The 20,170-nt window shown below is 35.6% G+C and overlaps 2 protein-coding genes across 2 annotated transcripts; both read left to right on the forward strand.

The window, feature by feature from the left end:
- Positions 1-336: 336 nt before the first annotated feature.
- Positions 337-3,321, forward strand: LOC120337682 (NXPE family member 4-like). Its single transcript, XM_039405549.2, has 2 exons — positions 337-1,199; positions 2,314-3,321. The coding sequence occupies exons 1-2, from the start codon at positions 379-381 to the stop codon at positions 3,290-3,292; spliced, it is 1,800 nt and encodes a 599-aa protein (XP_039261483.2). The 5' UTR covers positions 337-378; the 3' UTR covers positions 3,293-3,321.
- An 11,137-nt stretch (positions 3,322-14,458) lies between these two features.
- Positions 14,459-19,836, forward strand: LOC120337683 (uncharacterized). The gene has a single exon (XM_039405550.2). It carries the CDS (start codon positions 14,721-14,723, stop codon positions 16,722-16,724), a length of 2,004 nt encoding a protein of 667 aa, XP_039261484.2. The 5' UTR covers positions 14,459-14,720; the 3' UTR covers positions 16,725-19,836.
- Positions 19,837-20,170: the final 334 nt, after the last annotated feature.

Here is a 20,170-nt window from a genome sequence, read left to right on the forward strand (position 1 = left end):
TCCTCGGGTATTCTATCACCTAACTAATATAATTATTATTTTATTACATAACAAACTGCGATGATAGGTTATCTAAAATCAAGCTTCCAACCTATTTTTCAAAATTTCCCAATCGTTACATTTCATTTCGACCCCCCCCCCCCCCCTAAAATGAAAAGCTGGGGGACATACTGGGACTAATACACGGTAAACTTTAAAAAGTAACACGAAATAAAATTCATAACAAGTTTTTTTTCGTGGTCCTCGTCACAATTAATACTATAAACACATGTAACAAATTGATTACTGCCTCGGGGCTTCCCGCAATAATTAGTCGAGTACACCGCATAGAAAAGGTATAGACAGAGTTGACCTGCAAGTTGCAACAGATACGGACTAATGTCAGCGACCTTTCTACATTTTTTTGTAATTTTTATATCATTGTGTATCTTGTCGACTCTGATATATGTTAGCAGAAAACGCCCTTATTTCGGGCTTAATGGAGCAGCCTGGAATAACAATGAAAACCTAAAATTTTCGATTTTGACAAGGAAAACCGAGTTTGGTGAGATTGCCACGCATGGGAACTATAGAAATCAAGGTGATGCATATCGCAGTAAAGCTACGGAACCAATTAAAAAGGCAGATATTGTTAGCCTTTCCAGTCTAATTATGCACGAATTCAATTTATCTTTCAAATCGAAGGACAAGCGCATTTTAGGTGGCAAGTGGTTGGATATATTCCCGGAAGTACGACATATGCTACAGGAAATCGAAACCGGTAGATCAGCATCTTCAATCAATGGTGTAACTTCGGCAAAACAGTCTGTAGTAACATTTGACAAAAAGCGGAAATATTTTGAAGGAAATACATGGAAAGGACTGATAAAATCATATGATCGGAAAAACAACCCGAAATCCCAAGGCGGAGATTATTATAAAGCATCCCTTTATCGCTCAGAGCGAATTATCGACGGTGGTGTGTCGTGTACTGTAAAGGACAACCAAAACGGTACATACGGAGTGGAATGCCCGTTACCTTGGCAAGGTAGAGGTTTTGTCCGTGTATTCCTGCAATCACCGAAGGAAACAGTTTATTTAAATATGTTGATCACGAGCAAAATGAATGAAGAATTGATCATCAAAAACACTTCGTTTATAAACTCATTTAAACAGAGAGAATATTCGATATGCGACATGGATTTGTGGGATAAATACAAGTAAGTCAAAGTATACTTCTTGTCTTTATGCGGAACTGAAAATAATGGATGTTTCCCCGACCTTTGACCCCAGATTTTTTTTGTATATTTTACCACTGTAAAAAAAATTTGATTCTTATTCAAAAGTGTTTTTGCGAGTTTGCGTTTTTAAATTTACATATCCATAACCAGCCAGAAATTGCGGGTGATACTGCTACTAAACATCCCCGAACGATAAAAAAATACCCATTGAGTCAAAGTCTTAGCAAAAATATCGATTGGTATCTTTGAGTTTAACCTATTGCTCCAATGTTACGGAGGTAAACTGGCAAATATGCAATGTCTAACTAAATGTGCATACTCAATTACAATTCGTAGTCCAATAAAAAAATAAACTATCTCAAGCACGGTACGGTAAGTCCCACCCGAAATAACTTTTATTAAACGACGATCAAACAAACAAGGCACTGTACAAGCATCAACTGATACCGTGTTTCCCTTAGAATAAGACCTAGTCGAGAGCGCAAAAAACTTTTTTGACCTAGTCGATTGCAAGAAATCACTCCTACACGTTTTAAATGATTGAAAATTTATGTTTTGCAGTTATTTTGAATAAAAAAAACGTGTTATAAGTAAATGGATATCGATTTTCATATTTTGTATATATATTTGAAGATCTCATAATTCTCTACTTCGTAATTTGATTTTTGATAAATGAAAATATAAGACATCCCCCGAAAATAAGCCCTGGTGTCATATTTCGGAAGAAAATTGAAATAAGACCCAGTCTTGTTTTGGGGGAAACAGGGTATGTAGGGTTATACTATTTCTGGGAATAAAACAGTCTTTCCAGTTTGTCCTTGCCTATCCTATTTATTACGCTCTGGATGAGGTGTTTGGTCTAGATTCTTGCAGACTTTCATCGGTGATAAAAATAAAAATAAAAACATTGATATCACTAATTGTTTTTAACTTGCACACGGCAAAATGTTTTGTTAATAAAATTCGATTTTCTCCTAGTCGGGGCCAACATTTATTTAAACCCCGAGCACAATCCAGGTTGGAATGGAATATCATTATTTCAACCAAGCGATGCTGTAGCTTCTTCGCGTTGAAATCTATTCCTCTATTTCAGCGATTCCGATTTATGTGATCATAGTAACCAACACAATGGCGAACCTTGGTTCTGTGTGAAAACTACTTCGGGAGAATGCCCTGCTTTAGAAAATCAATTGGAAAAAATAGTCGATAAAGACGGAGGTAAAGCATTTCGTCGTAATAAGTACCGTATTGAACCTGCAGCTGTTGGATCTGGCGACCCGGTAGCATTTTCCATCAGAAAACGACCAGTGAAAATGAAAAGAAAATTAGAAACATGTTCAAAAGGAAAACCTCCATCAGTGTACTTGGATCCTCAAAAAGCCACTGGATGGTTTGAAGGTCGGTCTTGGACATCATTTCAATGTTTGCTCGGAGAATTTGGTGACATACGATTCGTTCAATGCATGAAGAACAAGTATATTTATGTCGTTGGCGATTCTGTTGCCTCCCAGTGGTTTAGGTTTATGTACGGTATATCCCGATCCACGGGAAAACTGTTTTCGCGTTTTGGTTGGTCAGAACCGCAAAATACATTTAGTAAAATTCATAATATAACATTACATTACCGTGGGCATGGACCTCCGCTACACGGACCTGGTCCGCCTTTATTTCACCCGTACATATCGAATACGATAGATTCGATAAAACATGCCGGGCGAGAAACTCATTTTCTGGTTTCGTTTGGTCCACACTTTGGAGGATATCATCCCGATGTTTTCTTGAATCGACTTGTGAAAATCAAGAAAGCTATGCTACGATTATTATCTCGATCTCCTGATGTAACTTTTTATATTGCCGGTATAATACCGCACTCACCTTGGGAAGTACAGCCGAGTGAATGGATAATGTACCGGCAAGAAATTCTGATGAGGAGCGTTCTGGGAAATATGAAAGGGGTTATATATTTGCAATTTTGGGATATGGCAAGCGTTATCATGAACAAAAAAGTGCACGTATTAAATGATCTTTTACGACAACAAATGCGTATTTTCAATTCGTATTTGTGCTCTTAATAAAAAGTGATAAAAACACGGTAATTACATTCAAGTTATTGGACTATATGAAGATCTTCCTACCCCCAAACCTACTTGGGAGTGGGATATCCACATAGACGGGGGTGGGGTATCCTAGGGCAGGGCTACTAAACTATTTTCACCAAGGGTCCGTTTATCAAACTTCAAAATTACTGGGGTCCGGACATTTGTGAAAATTTATTTCTTTAAAAAATACGAAACGTCAAATGCAATATGTAAGTATATACAAGAGCAATGAATGGCTCGCAAACAAGGACACAAATATCGCACATCGGTACCAGTACGACAAACTGTATAGCTGTGTGAAAACAGGATGCTATTTCATTTGTACCCCCTGGAGCTATCGCTTCATGACAAATATAACAATGACTTCCCGAAAACCAACCTATCGACGGTGAATCATAGTGCGCAGAAAAGGAGGGATAATAAATTATCGTCGTATATACAAACCTAGGTGCGGATTAGTTTATGGCAAGTACTTGTTGCAGGTCAAATGTGGATGTATTAGGGCCTTCGTGGTATCCTAGGTTTCACTTTACTTTATTTTTTTCAAAATTGTGTCTGACGAAATTGTCACGTATGTTTTCTTGTTGATCATAATATCTAAGTCTGTATAGCGTACAAAGAGCGGATATATCCTTTCAGGGACACGTGTCTCAATCTCTTGAAAAGTCGGTAGTTTAAAGAGAGAGAGTTTATTTGTTTTGTCCACCAGAAAACATATACACAACAAAAACATGATTAATAATAAGCGAAACAGTTCTCGGTATAGACTGGGTGGCAACGATACGACCACGCGGTCATCGGAGTCTGTTATAAACATGAATAAAAAATGCTTCAGATATGTTTAGTTGTGTCCAAAAACAACGTTAAATTTTCATGGAAAGAAAGAAAAATTACTAAAATATTTGCGTATACACAATAGGCGTTTAAAGTTAAATAGAATTTCAAACATGTTGCACACTTGATCAAGTAGGGTATTGGTCAAATTTTACATGGATATATGTATTTTTGAGTATATGGATGCATCAATTGCGTGGAATCGGGTTTTTAAAGTTGAAGGATACACAATAACTTTTTGTGTGAATGGTGAAAGACTTTAGGCAGCATATATAAAAAGACGTTAAACAAAATCACTACAAAGTAACAAAATAAATTGGAACAGTTTATAAGGTACAGAGAAAAAGGAAAAGAAAAAAAAAAGAAAAATCTCAAAATTGAGCTTAAGCTGGGACATGCAAAATAATACAGTATATACTTTTTGTGGGTTTTATTTTGTTAAATGAAGCGCACTGTAAATTTAATAGTATGTTTCCAATGAAGGTGCACATCCATAGGTGATGCTAATATACTCCATCAATTTGCTAGAATGAGATAGGTGTATAAATACTTGAGTTTTCTCGCTTAGAAAGTACCTATTAAGTGAAATATTGTGCATGAAGGCATTAAAAGCCAGAAATAAAATGAGACTTGTAGGGCTAGTAGTGGAATACTAATGGAACTTAATTTCAGGGAATAATTGAAAAAGAGAATGAAGAACCCCCAATGTTAAATTATAAACTACAGTTTCATTCTGCCTAAAATTGAAAATCCGGTAATTAATCGAAAAGCCATTTCCCAGATGGGTTCAATATGCACACAATTGTTAGTGGCCCGATCTAATTTCAGACAGAAGTAGAAGGAAAATGAAAGGATTACCGCAACAGGGTGTTAACATGTCATTTTTTGTACCTGAGTGCCTGCAACAGTAAAATATATAGTAATAAGGGAATTCAGATTGCAAAAATTGAGATACCGATTAATTCAAAATAAGTACATTATTTAGTAATTGCTCTAATATTTTGTAATATTATATTGTATTCATTTGAAAATTTGACACCCAGAAATTAAATTATATCTTGCCCAGGAATGTACGGTAAGTGCATATCACACAAGAAGAATGAAAAAAAAGACATTATCTAGAAAAGTGTTTTTATAGTATAGTTTCCAAGTTTATGCACAAGATTATTGCTACAGTAAGTCACCTTGAACATTATTATATATTATGCATGACAGCATATACAGCCCCTTGAACAGGAAAATTGGTTAAGAGTAATCTCATGTCTGAAATAACATTGCATATTCTGAGACTGCAGATGGTGCGTTGTTGCTAAATAAATATACAGTATGATTGACAATAATATCAAATTCATATCTTACACAGATTAGGTGATAATAGAGGAAATGTGCAATATCAGTGAATAGATGATAAGATGAATGCACATAAATATTAGTAGTTCATAATAGGCAGTAGAGCCCAGACAAGTGGATTAGAATATAAATCAGCAACTTGGAGAATTAAAAAACATATTCCCCAACAATAACGACAATAAACTAAGTTATTTGTTGAGCACAGTCACATTGATTTCAAAGTTTTACAAGTTAGGATATTATGTTAATGGACATATATTTATATATGTATAAATCCATCCGATGCATCTAAGGATACAGCATACCAAAATGAGAACATATTTTTGGAAAAATGCACTACACTCTTTATCGGGGCATCTTTTATTAAGTGTTAATGTGAATAAAATAATTAAACGCACTACATTTGGATTTGGTGTAATTAACTTGAGGTTTGCTGGATATCCTCGGATGTCGCATTCAGACTACAGTTTGCATAGTTAAGCAACACTATAAATAAAGCAATAAATAAACTATATAAAAAACAAGGCATTCCCAAATGCACATACAAATTCATATATATATATATATATATATATATATGTAAAAAGCAATTATGGCAAATATGCAACTGTTACTAATATATAACTTTGGAAATAACATAATTTTGAAACAGTGAAGAGGAATGAAATCAGCCCCCCAGTCAATCACCATAGATCATCACAAGATAATGAGTTGTGACCTTTCTCATGTAAATTGTTAGCAAGGGTATATTTCATTGCTAATTTCGGGTGTGATTCAAATTGCTGAGATAAAATGAGTCCAAGTTCGCCTGCTCAATATTGACAGCGAGAAACTGAGAAACCACAGCTTTTCAATTTACAAGTATTTAGTCTCATTATTATTAATAAACCAGCAAATACACACTTATAGAATACAACTCATTTGAAATAGAAACAGCCACAGTTGTTATTCATAGGATCAAGGGGTGTCATTACTTTGAGATCACAAATAAAACAGAGCTGTTAACTAATGCATGTGCAATACTTCCATAAAGATGATATAGATGCATTAGTCATGATCGTATCTACGAACTACAGTAGCTTCAACAGCTGGTTTGGCAACAGGTACAACTATGCAGAATTAAAATTAAAACCAAACAGGAAATATTATATGCTAGTAATAATGGAATACACAGAGAAAAGATGCAACAACAGCTTTATGTGCTGAATGAATATTAATATTACTAAATTGACACAATCACATCAATAGTACTTATCAATGAAATGCTTCATTAATTTTTTTTTGAAGCTACTATAAGATGACTCTTTAATCGAATCAGGAATATTATTCCAGATATTTGGTCCAGTAACTTTAATAGATTTTTGCCACAATTCCATATTGTAGATGGGAGTAGAATAATGAAAAGTAAACAGTTCTTAATACCCTTTTTGGAACGAATCGGTTCAATTTGGTCATCGCACCAATTGCTCGAGATAACCTGCCTGCTAGTAATTCAATATGTACTTGCCAATTAATTTTGCTATCTAAAGTTACACCGAGATACTTCACAGAGTTACAGGTGGTCAATATAGAGTCATTTAAGATGAATTTTGGGATGATGTTGGAATTTTTACTACAGTTTATTACCATGACATGTGTCTTGCTAGGATTTACAGTCAGCTTATTTGAAGTTAGCCAATTAGATATCTCAACTAGTTCCCTATTAACTTTTAGCTCCAAGTTTTCCAGGTTTGCTGCAGAGGATGTAGCGCTAGTGTCATCCGCGAAAAGGTTTATTAGGGCACTGGTGGCATTGATTATATCATTAATGTGGATTAGAAATAAAGTAGGTCCCAATACTGAGCCTTGAGGAACCCCCACGGACACCCTTTCTCTTCCAGATTCAGAACCAGCGAAGCAAACAAATTGATATCTACCTTCTAAGTAACTAGCAAACAACTTATTTACAACACCACGAACACCATAATGGTTCAATTTACTAATTAAAATGTTAGGATCTACCGTGTCAAATGCTTTTTTTAAATCTAAAAATATACGCAACCTACTAAACCTTCATCTATAATATTATAATATTTACTAACAATTTCAAGTATTGCATGAGATGTGCAGTGGCCATTGCAAAAGCCGAATTGATCATTATTTAGTATGGAATATTTATCTAGAAATGAATTTAGGCGTTTTAGTAACAGTTTTTCAAAAAGAATCGAAAGGCAGGATAAAATTGAGATGGAACGATAATTTGACACATAATCCTTGTTACCAGATTTAAACACAGGTACTACTTTGGCAACCTTTAGATGGGATGGAAATATTCCTATAGTCATAGAGGTATTGAAAAATCTACATAAATTTGGACTAACTATAGTTTTTAATATTTTGAGTAGGTATATGGAGATATGGTCATGCCCCTCAATTTTTCCAGTTTGAAGGGAATTAATACCAGCTTCAATCTCAGAAGGGGTGGTGTCCTCCAAGAACATAGATGATCTATTAGGGGGATTCAAATACTTAAAAAACTCATGTTTGTTATTATTGGAAAATGAGGAGGCAAGAGAAGGACCAATTTGGGAAAAATACCTATTAAAAAGGTTACACATGTCATTTGGATCTTGAATGGATTTATTTCGATTCATATCATATAACGAGCTAGGATGGGATTTCTTACTTTTTTGATTGATAATAGAGTTTATGGTATTTCAGGTCTTTCTAGAGTCATTTTTATGTTTGTCAAAACATTTAGCATAATAATTAGCTTTGGCTCTATTTTTAATATGAGACAGGGTATTGGAGTATTTTTTATACTGCCGCTTTTCGACATCAGTGCCATTTATGAATAAAGATTTGTGCATTTTGTCTCGAATTTTAGCAGATCGTAAAATCCCAGGGGTGATCCACGGTTTTTGCATCAAGCGGCGTTGTTTTCGACTTAATTTTTTTAATGGGGCATGTTTGCCAATTAAATATACGAGTTTATTGATGAATTCATCAAATAATGTGTTAAAATTATCAGCTCCATTTGGTGGGGAAGAAATTTCATTATCAAGTACGGTTTGAGCTTCGTTCAAAAAATTTTCAGGATTGAACTGTTTCATATCTAGCCTCATCTCTTGGACACGCTTGGGAGGTATATGTTCTAATTCAGTGTGGCAGAATATGGGATAGTGATCAGTTAAATTATCAACTAACACAATTGGCTTCATAGTCTTATCATATATATTAGTGTATATATGATCGAGTAAGGTTGCAGAACTGCTAGTTACTCTGGTTGGGTGTGTGATTAATGGAATTGTGGCATGGGACCGAAGCATATTCAAATATTGCTTTGTGAAATTAATATTAGCAAGAGGTTGATATTTATGTCACCCACAATAAAAAACATTTTTTTATCTTGTGATAGATTGTGTAAGCTAATTTGAAGATTACTTAAAAACTCTTGGGAGTCAGAGTTTGGATGCCGATAAAGCACACCAATAATTATAGTAGTAGATTTAGCAGATGTTATAGGAATTTCTACCCATAGCTCTTCACATCCTACAACATCAAGACTGTAGTGGGTAATGAACTTAGGGGAAAAGTAAGATTTTATATACAATCCTACACCACCAGCATTCGAATTTGACGGTGCATGGTAGAAATCATAGCTTTCTATATTTATATTTAAAACAGGGTCAGATTTTAATTTAGTTTCGGATATTGCTATGATAGAGGGGGAGGATTTTAATTCATACACAAGTCTAAACAATTCATCAAAATTTTTTTGAATGGAACGAATATTGGTATGTGCTAAAGTGACTGAGGATTTATTAAAACTAGTGAGGGCAGATGCTACATCATTCCGATTAACCAGCGAAACACAATTTTCAACATTTTCGAAATCAAAATCTGTAATATTCAGAGCAGAATGCTGTAAATCACTATCACTGCGACCAGGACTAAAGAATATGCAGCTGCTATCCGACAGGGTGGTTTTGTACATTTCATAAAATGTTCTCACAGTTAGTTAAACTCGTATGACGATTTGGCACAGCAATGATGAGATAAAATACGCAATATGTACAACGAAACGTAGCAACTGATACCGGTAGCTGTCTGACTGAAACTTGCACCTCACTTTTCAACGTACCGTTTCCAGCAGACTAAATTCTTTTTTTTTACGACAGAACAGTGCACACTTGTCTCTCTGAGTTTTCAACTGCTTCAAAAAACATAATCTGTAAACGCGTATCATTTTTTTGTAAGAAATAATTTTCAAACTTTGCTTTTACAGGGAGTTTTTAAGTAGTGTATGGACCGATCAACCTCTTCCGCTATTGTAAGCACCCCATATCATATTTGCCCCCAAAATGTCATTTCGGTCTTTGTTGCTAAATGCGTAACGCTGAAACCCTCTCTTTTCGCACACGAGGACAAAAACATATATTGCCAAAATACATGCAAGTCAGTTACGGTAGTCTACGAAAGTGAACCAGACCCGATGAAAAACTACAACACCTTAACGTACTAAATTCGAAAAGACTAAATTTCAAACAAAAATAATAAATCTAATGCTCGTTGAACTAAGTTAATAAAACAAAATCTCGTTTTCCATTTGAAACAACAATCTCCCGACACTTCAGTTCCTGCAAACTAACCGCAATAAAATTTAGCTCATTCCTGCGAAGATGACTCGAATCCATTGTCTGATTTGTTTGGTAACAATTGTTCATTACGTCACACATTATCAAATTTGTCAACTCGCTTTGGGAATGCAGATTGCGCATTTTTGCATTAGTCGCAGGGGCTTTGTACAAAAGTGCCACTAACTTTTTAGTCACTAGCGGTACCTTGCTTAAAATATTACATGATGTTCATTCATTCACAAATACAGACATTTCCGGGTTACATTTTCCATCCAAAGTTGCCACTGCTTGCCAAACCATGCTAACTCCACAGTTGCTCTCACTTTACGAGTAAAATAAAATTCGTGTCTACAGAACGAACGTAAAGATGTGTGTAGCTGGCTGCTAACTTTCCATCTTTTCATAGAATTTGCACCAAGGTCGGTGACGCCTATTATATCATCTGCTATCATATTGTATGCTAAATTTTCCTTGACTGTAATGCAAGAATATTTTACCATTTGTAATTTAATCATTTAAGTGCTGGTTAAATTCAATTCCATCAACGTATGAGACTATATATTCCCGGCGTTCTCCCATTAAAATACTTCTGACTTTGATTTCTTGGATCTTTTGTTCAAGGTCCTCCTCAAAAAAAAATTAGTAATTATTTAGTTCGGGTTAGATTGAGGAATGCAGATTGCGCTGGTAATTCAAATCATTTTGTAAAATGTTTTGGGAACTTATGGGGCTATTGTAAACTTTTCCCGACTTCACAACCCTGGTTAAAATGCAGTACGCCACTGGAATAAGAGCTTCTCATAATTAATGTCAAAGTTGATTGATATTCAGGATCAAAACTAAATACAAATAATTTGTATATTGAAATTGTACAGTGATCTATGCCCTATAAGGAAGTAATAATCCACGCATATATCTGTAGTACGTCATTGTCTCAAGTCATAGAATGACGATGCTTTAATCCGCCAAAGAATTGAATAAATATATTTAATAAGCTATTATTAGCGTATTAAGTAGGAGTGTAATTTACTGATACTTACTGTAAAGTCGGAGTGTGACGTCTACATTGGATTCGAAATTTGTAATTCGTCAATGTCAGAATTTCTTACTTGTGATGTTGATAATGAAGCAACATTTTTTTCAGCAACTCCAAAAGTTTACTAAGTGTTATCGACAAAGGAGACTTGCACACGCCAATATTTTTTCTCTCAATATATATATTGTTTTCTGAGTTACGTCGGAGTCAACATTTTTCCTAACTCTGATTCGAAGTAAATTGTACACTTATTCCAACTTCATATCCTTTATTGAACCGCCGGTATTCCCAGTTTAGAACTTCCCAAATTGGGGTCTGCGGACCATGGGAGTTCGTGATGACTGCACATGAGCTCCGTGGCGATTAGAAAAGAGTCTGATCGATCTTTAATGATTGATTTCAATCAGAAGCCGTTGCATCGTTTTCATTGAGCGTTGCAAACGAATATTGGATGAGTAAATGAGAATATTCATTGCTGTTAAAAAAAGGCATTTAAAATTATATTGCAAGTTGATTGATATGCATAAACTAAAATTAAATATCATTGATTCGTATATTGAAATTTTATAGTGACGCATAAGGAAGTAATAATCCACGCATATAACTACAGTACGTCATTGTCTGAAGTCATAGAATGACGATGCTTTGATCCGTCACAGAATTGAATAAATCTATCTATTAAGCTGTTATTAGCGTATTAGGTGGGAGTGTAATTCACTGATACTAACCTATAAATGTGAATTCAAAATCGAGAAACGTTGCTTCTGAAATGGTGCGCTATAGAAGATTCGTCCTATGTGGTGTCACAAAAACGTCGTGCCTACACTTGCCCTGTTTTTAGCACACTTGTCCCACTATGTTGGATTTGAATTGGTTAGGTTGTGGAAGCAGCCTAGCAATGGAAGGCTGTGCGTAGAGTCTTGTTCGTAGCGAAATGTGTATAAATACGTCGTATTTTGATGGATAAGGTAAGTAAGTATATGAAGTGGAATGTTCTGGCTTAGAATAGCAGGTTAAAGTATTCATAAAGTGAGATTGAAACAATTGGTGGACTTTTTTGTACAAAGCCCCCTGCACTAATGCGAGAAGTGTGAGATTTGAGAAAAACAACCCCGCCAAGTTGTAAATAAGTAATTATCCGGTTGGGGTTAGCACTAGGGATAATTTGAGAATTTGAATTTCTAGCGCAATATGTATACCTAACCCTAATTGGATAAATTAATAATTTTCTTATTTTGAGCATTGGCGGGGGTGTTTTTTTGGCGGGAGCTTCGAAAAAAGATCCCAATTGGGATTGTGATTCCCGATATTTTAACATTTTTGATACACTCCGGCGTATCAACCGTAGTTTGCACACAGTCAATTAAAACTGGGAATTTTGAGTTAATGTACTTATCTTTAATATTTTTGTCATGATCATGTAATGTTTTCGTAAAAAAATGATCAAATCATGCGATATCAGATTATAATGACGTTGCTATATGGTACTATAGGCAAGAGCCAGAGATTTTTGACAGGGGAGGGAGGAGGATTTAAATTTCTAATCGGCAAGTTAGACCGTAACAGTCAGCGAGTTCGGGTTTTCATTGCTTTTTCACATTTCAACAACAACAAAAAAGGGGGTGAGGGTGGGGGTTTGGAGTGATACAGCCCCAAGAATACGCTCCTGCTATAAGCATCCCTGGTGTTTAAGAGTATAGAAGGGACAGCCCCTCCCCGACCTGTAGGGTGATCACAAATTTGAATACTTTTTCAAAGCGTAAGTTTGTGCGATAAAAGCAAAAATAATAAATTCATTCATGCTATCATAAGGTTTTAGACCACTGTTCGTTAGACTTTATGTCATGATCAGTTTTTGGTTACAATCGTCCAAACTTTTGCGATCGAGGTGCTTATTCGCTACTTTCACTGGTAAAGCTGAGATTGCGGATTCAAATTCGGAAAAGGAATGCCATGAGATTCTCACTCTCTCATTGATGCTTTACCAGACCAATTTGATTCATCGCATCAAGTTTTGTAAATGTTTATTGCGGCATTTCTAGGCTATTTGATGCTCTTCGATACAGCCTTGTGTCGTCACAATTGCTCGACAAGGAAAATATAGAAAAAACATTGAATATTAAAATCTGCCGGTTTTTAAATCTAAATCATATACTAGAACAAGGTGGTTCAAACCCAGGCCGCTTCATTATCTGTAGCCCGCGTCACATTCGGAGAGTAATCCAAAAATCGCATTTCGTGTTGTTTCGTAATAAAATTAATTAGAAAAATCTTTTGACATATTGTTACATCACTAATGTCATTGAATTGACTAGTGTTATGGCTAACTGAGGCAACTAGCAAAGTTGAATGAGGTGCTTGGCAGTCTAAATTATTATCTGGCTTTCTATATTTTGGTCGGGAATATATGCTTACAATGTAGGCATCATAGAAAACTAAAAATAGAATGCAGATTTTATTAGCCTGGAATGGCTATGTCTGATAACCATGTGTTTGCACAATAAAAGTGTTTGATTTGTATTGCACTGTTTACCTATTCTTGGCAGTCGGCACTATTGTGGCCCGCGACTTTTCAAAAATAATTTTGTGGCCCGCGGAGCCGACAACCTTGGACCACCTGTACTAGAACTCTGGGTGCCGCTGCTTGAAAACCTGCTTTGTTTCTTCGCAGTTTCCCTTCCCCAGTAAAATCATGTTCTTGACATTTTCGAATAACTTTGAATTTGTATCATTTATTATTTCGCCGGTTGTAAAAAAATAAACTTAACTATGACTTTACATTGTTGTGATGTAAAGAGTACCACATAATCTAACGACACGTCATTGTATAAAGTACGTCACAAAATGATTCTCATTGTGTGGGATTGCGTCATCTTTATTAGTTATATTCAGAGCAAACTACAAGTAGGTGATAGTGAATATGCGTTGCGTAATTTTATGCGTCAAGGACAGCACGTCAACACAGAATATATAACTATGCATGAACGTCATCTCATTGACCTTTGGCCTAACATGATTATTTATCATGACATTAACCAAATACAAAATCACGATTGAAGTGTCGTACAGTATAACGATTAACGGACCGACCGAGCGAGTAACCCGCTTCGCACAGGGCGTTGGCCATCCAGTATGTTCCTTATTCCCCATTTTTTTTTTGGGAGGGGGAGGGGTTGTTTCCAAATTTAGGGGGTGGTGTATATTTTGTTATTAGTGATGAAACTATTTGTAACTTACAAAAATGTGTTATGTATTTAACTGATCATCTTCGTCGGTTTATGAGCCACTGTCTGAATATTTAAATACATTTACAATTACTGACAGCCCTGCATTGTATATGCTCTTGACCATAAAAAGTGAATCAAATGCAATCGTAACCGATTGAAGTTGTTCTTAAGATTTTTCTGAAATTATCTCCATATCGTATTTATAAATTAATATTTTCAGACCATATCGACTAGGCTAGGAGTATAAAGATTTTTCGAAAAACGGGATATAAAATTGAAAATACAATCAGTTAGTCGATGTGCTATACATCCAAATTGAAATCTATATCTACAAAATGGCGGATATATCTCTGTCCGCTGGGACTGATTACACTAGAACAATCCTTCATTCAATCAGAAAAATAACAGAAACTTGTGATTTTATAATCACTGTTGATGGCAAAGATTTCCCAGTCCATCGCAACGTAATATCAGCTGCATCAAGCTATTTTAGAGCAATGTTTTCAAGCAACATGAAGGAAGCCCAGCAAGGCTTCGCTGAAGTGAAAACTATGAAGCCCGCTGTAATGGAGAAATGTATTGACTTCATGTATACCGGTGAAGTCAAAGTGCAAATGCATGAGGTTCAATATATTCTGATTGCGTCAAACTTATTGCAATTAGATTTACTAACTGAAATCAGCTTCACGCATCTGCAAAAAAATCTTTCGACATCGAATTGCCTAGTGGTGTCGCGTTATGCGACTGTTTTCAATAGACCAGAAGTCAAAAATCGTGCTGAACAGTTTATAATGGATAACTTTGAAGACGTAATTTCTACTGACACATTCCCAACAATTTCTTTCGAAGATTTCTCTCGGTATTTTTTTGAATCCGTTGCAGGTCACGAAATAAAATGGGGGGCATTGGTTAAATGGCTTTCAAACAAACGCGAAGAAACGGAGCCGATTTACCAAAAACTGCTTGAAACATTAGAATATTTTCCTCTCAATTTTCTGATAAAAAAAGCATTGGAAGGATTAATGAAGAAGCCCGTGAAAAAAAATAACAAAACAAACAACAAAATGCGAAGAAATCTTGTACTCGATTTTCTGTTTGAAGACATCGAAAAATTCAAGAGAGAGGTCAATCTTGAAAATTTCTGGGATTTGAAGAAAATAATAAAAATTGCAGATTTTAGAAATGGGGAAATTGTAAAAATCATGGATCAGTTCATGGAAGATAACTTTGGATTTATTGCACAAAGTAATGATTTCGTCGACTTGAACGAAAGAGAAATTCTTTTTTTGTTTGAATCTACAAAGACTGAATATTCTTCTGAAAATATTAAATGGTATGCTGCTTTGAGATGGTCCATGCACCAACCGAATAGAATGAACGTTTTCTCACAGTTGTTCAGATTGATAAAACTTGATGATCTTCACGTAGATTTCCTTCAGAACGTTGTGCGAAACGAACCACTTGTGAGGGAGTCACGAGAATGTTCTGTTATCCTGATGGACCATGCATTATCTAGTCCTGACCCAATGGGAGCGCAGTCGAGTCCAGCTCGTCATAGAAGGCCTCACTTAGTTTGCTTGGATGTTAAAAACGGACAAATCAAGGCTCTGAATGTGTGGAATAATATTTGGCATGAGCTTCCCCACGCACAGAATGGAGACAGCATTCGTATTGTCAATGTTAACAACTCTCTGTATGTAATAAGTAAAAAAAAAGTCCACCAGTTGAAAGGAAATGAGTGGACAATAAAAACATCAATTCCAACGATGCAAGGGCCGTATGTACCTGTTTCATGTCATGAAAAAATATATCTGATTCAAACAATGAATATGAGTTGCTTCGATACAATCCAGAATGGTTGGGAGAATAAGTTGCCTGGATGTGGACTTGGAGTAGGATTCTGCGCTGCAGCAATAGTGAATTCGGTGTATGCAATGGGAGGAATTGATACAGATTGTGGAGTAATGAAATTTGATTCTGAAACACAAAGTTGGTCAAATCTCTGTTCGATGCAAAATGGAAGGCGAAATGCGGCGGCTGCTGAGCTGGGCGGTAACATTTATGTAACTGGAGGCCACTCAGAAGCTAACTCAGTTGAAAGCTACAATTTGAAAACCAACACATGGGCTACTGTTGCAGGGCTGTGCGTTTCTCGTTGGGATCACCGCCTATGTGCGATTGAAAATAAACTATACGCCGTGGGAGGGAAGAAGAAAGGTGGTAATAAAAATACTAACTCAATTGAAGTTTACGATGAAGATTCAAAGCACTGGTCAAAGGTCAATGTTGATGAACTCCCGAAAAATTCTTCCTTAGAAGTGTGTGCTTATTTCATGTAAAGATGGATCATATTTTGCGGAGAAATTAAATCAATAAGTGTGACGTTGGCGAGAAAATCGCAAACTTGACAAGAGAATGCGGAGGCAAATTGACCACCGACTCCCTCTTTTGCGTTTTGCGTTTTTTTATTGTTATTAAAACTCAGAACACTTTGCGAAATAGCATTTGTGCTGAATCTTAGAGAATATGTCAATGAATTGTGATGTAATAAGAAAAACACTATTTTATTGTAACTTATTGTATTGTTTATAAACCACGTTATTTTAACAATTTTCACGTTTTTTTGGTAGTTTCTTCAAGGTTTTTTCACATTTTTACAAGATATTTAGTGACTTTCAGTGTATTTCACGGTTTTCCACAATTTTAGCACTTTTTTCCACTAGGAATCCGACTTGATAAACTTATTGCTTTTTTAGTTTCTTTGCAAAATTCTGACTTTTTTATCTATTTGTAATTTTAGTGTTCCATTTATACTATTTCTACAATTTATTATATATTCAAGACATTCAGAAACTATAACTTATTTCTTAAATTTATTGTCAATAACAGTATTTGATACTGCTATAGCGCATGACAGGGCTTTCCAACCTGCAGGACAAGTGTGGCCCAGAAGAAAAAACTGTGCGGCCGCGAAACGAGTTTATAATTTAGTTAACCTTTGAGATGTAAACCCTATATTGTGCTATACTGTACAAAGCGAACAATACATGCCAGGTGATCAATAACGGAAGTTTTTCTGCTCGCAACTACTAAAAAGCCTTTGTTAAATAAAGGTGCGGCCTGCGGTTTCACTCATTTATTAGTATCTTGCCCTCCTGTGTTAAAGGTTGCACACCTCTAGCGTGAGGTCCACCGCCATATGCCGTCTACCCAGGTACAGTTTCGGGTCTGACCCTAACATATGCACAAATGGAGTGTTTATCGCTAAATTAAATTTATACAAATAAGTTGGCTTGGCGGTTTAGACGGGACAGTCTTGATTTTGACAATGTGTCCCGGAGACCCTCCCTGTAGACTTAAATGTCCCGGTCATATAGCTTTTTCTCTATTTTATTTTATATCAATGCATTTTTTTGTTAATGGAAGCAGTCTATTTATTACTGGTTTGCGATTTACTTCACTTGCTTCGTGTTTTGTTATGTCATAATATGTTTAATACGCCAATTTAGCATCTAACTAACTGCCATTTAATTATTCAAAATGTCGAGGACTTCCTCCAATATCATGTCCATGCATCTGAAACAAATAATTGGTTAACTAATCCCATACCAAACATGGATTGGTAACTGTACGAGTGACCGTGGATTAAGCTTTTTTATCGACTTTCCCCTTCAAGATAGACTGATTATAAAAATCGAAACCCCCGTAGTGTGTGCACCAGGTTAGGGTCAAAGTGACTATAAACCAAGTGGAGACACCGAGTGCAATGGTGCATACCGGACGTCATTTTGTGTCCAACAAATCAGGGGAACGCGGCAGCGTCGGTTTGTTTTAGCTTCGTCAAAAGGTCTCGTTCGTTAATTTGTTTGAAAATTTTTTACTGTTTTGCATTTTATTCGAGTAATTTCATTATTTTTCTTTTGCTATTTGCCTCAGGGAATCATACTGGTATCATGCGGTTTCGTGAAAGTTGAAAAGCTTTCGAATTAAATAACAAAAATTTCGATTTGCTTGTTTTAACCTAATATGACATCGACACATTTGCGTAGGTTAAGAATAGCTTTCGACATTAGATATTATTTGTCGTGCACCAGTAAAATTATATAAGTTATTTCATTCAATGTTCTCCAATTCTTGACATGTCCACTGCGCCAACTTGAGTTAAACAACGACGTTCCCTAATTACTTCGTTACGCAATTACGTCGCAACGTTCCGTATGAAAAACACATATCGCTTTCCTTCGCAAGTGTGAAACGTCATTAACCTAATGCATACGTTTAAATCAGATACTATTTGAACTGGTATTATGATACCTGTTCACACCATGCCGAAAGTTTAAAGCCTGCGTTTTACATTAATCATTCCAGAAGCTGATGGAATGAATTTTTTCGGAATAATGTTTCTTAATTTAACGAGCTGTTGCAACAGTTGCTCAAAAAAACGCTCTCATGGCTAGCAAATTGTTCGGCCTAATGAATTTCATTCAAGCATGTACATTATAAAGGTACACGATTTAAAAACCAGCCGCCGCGACTGGTGTTGCAGCGCTTATCAACTTATTATTGGCAGGATATTTATTTTGCGTCGGAAAATGTAAAATATTCACTAGGTGATTAGCGACGCCATCATGTCTTCCACGTTCTCGTTGATTAAACTTAATTGTAGCCTAATTTTATCGATATCCAACAGTGAAAAATTAGTCTTGTTGTTTCCGGGGGAACCCTTTAGGGCACTGGGTTCAAATTGATTGTTTGTTTCTATGGAAAGTGTCAATCCCGATGAATGCCCACAATTGTTACTAACTTATTTTAGGTCTTACACACCTGATAAATATTTGAAAATTGATAGTTTCACCCAATATTCATGCCACCCATCCAAAAAAGCAATCGTATTTTTGCGCATAAACCATTGTGTATAAACTATATTTCGGGCAAATATTATTGATTTTCATATAATATATATATGTTCGCCTGTTACTTTTCTGACAGATAAAGTTGCTTGAAATATAATTTCCCATCTTGCCACAATATCGCTTTTAAAATTTTGAAACGTTTTCTCAATTTAAGGTTAAATATTCACGCAAAAGAGGAGACAAATAAAATTATTGAAAAACGGTATGCTAGTAGACATGCGGCAAGAGCTCAAGTCAAATAGATAATATATTATTTTATACACTCCAGATTATTAGATGTTCTTGTGAACTTGATATACGCCGTTATCCTTCATTTCATGCATGTAGTATATTTTTTAATATTATTTTGGCAAGGTAGCGTACACCTTGTTGAAAAATTGCGATACGCATATTTTAATAACATGACATGTACCGCAAAAATACTGCAAGTTTCTGTAGTATAATTTGTATTGTAGTTCTGTCAGTTTGTTAAAATCGGTTCTGTGCAAGTAGCGATACTTACATCAGGAATTTTATAATAATTTATTAAAAAAATGTGTATCTTTTTGTTTAATATTTTGGTCTTATTGGGTTGTTGATTTATCGAGTGAAGTTGAATGACTTTAACCTTAACTTCGTATATGCTGACCATACCGCCGAGCCGAGTTATCCGAGAAACATCTGCGGATAATTAATTTTTCAGAAGAATGTTCATTCGTTTTGCCGCTGCGAAAGTTTGGTCCGAATTATTGAGCATCGTTATTTTTAATCAGCTGTTTAACAATCGCAGGTTTAAATCACTTAGTTAGGATCATACAGCGACGTCACACGAGCGCTTATAACGTTACCAATGCATGTCCTCACTTGGTTTATAGTCATTTATTCCGATTTTC

The sequence above is a fragment of the Styela clava genome, chromosome 10, assembly GCF_964204865.1.
Source record: "Styela clava chromosome 10, kaStyClav1.hap1.2, whole genome shotgun sequence".
Lineage (NCBI taxonomy): Eukaryota > Metazoa > Chordata > Ascidiacea > Stolidobranchia > Styelidae > Styela > Styela clava.

Excerpts from the sequence above, each read along its gene's own strand:
- LOC120337682 (XM_039405549.2), top strand. The coding sequence starts at position 379 with ATGTCAGCGACCTTTCTACATTTTTTTGTAATTTTTATATCATTGTGT. Across the intron at positions 1,200-2,313 it reads GATTTGTGGGATAAATACAA|CGATTCCGATTTATGTGATC; the intron begins GTAAGTCAAAGT and ends CCTCTATTTCAG.
- LOC120337683 (XM_039405550.2), top strand. The coding sequence starts at position 14,721 with ATGGCGGATATATCTCTGTCCGCTGGGACTGATTACACTAGAACAATC.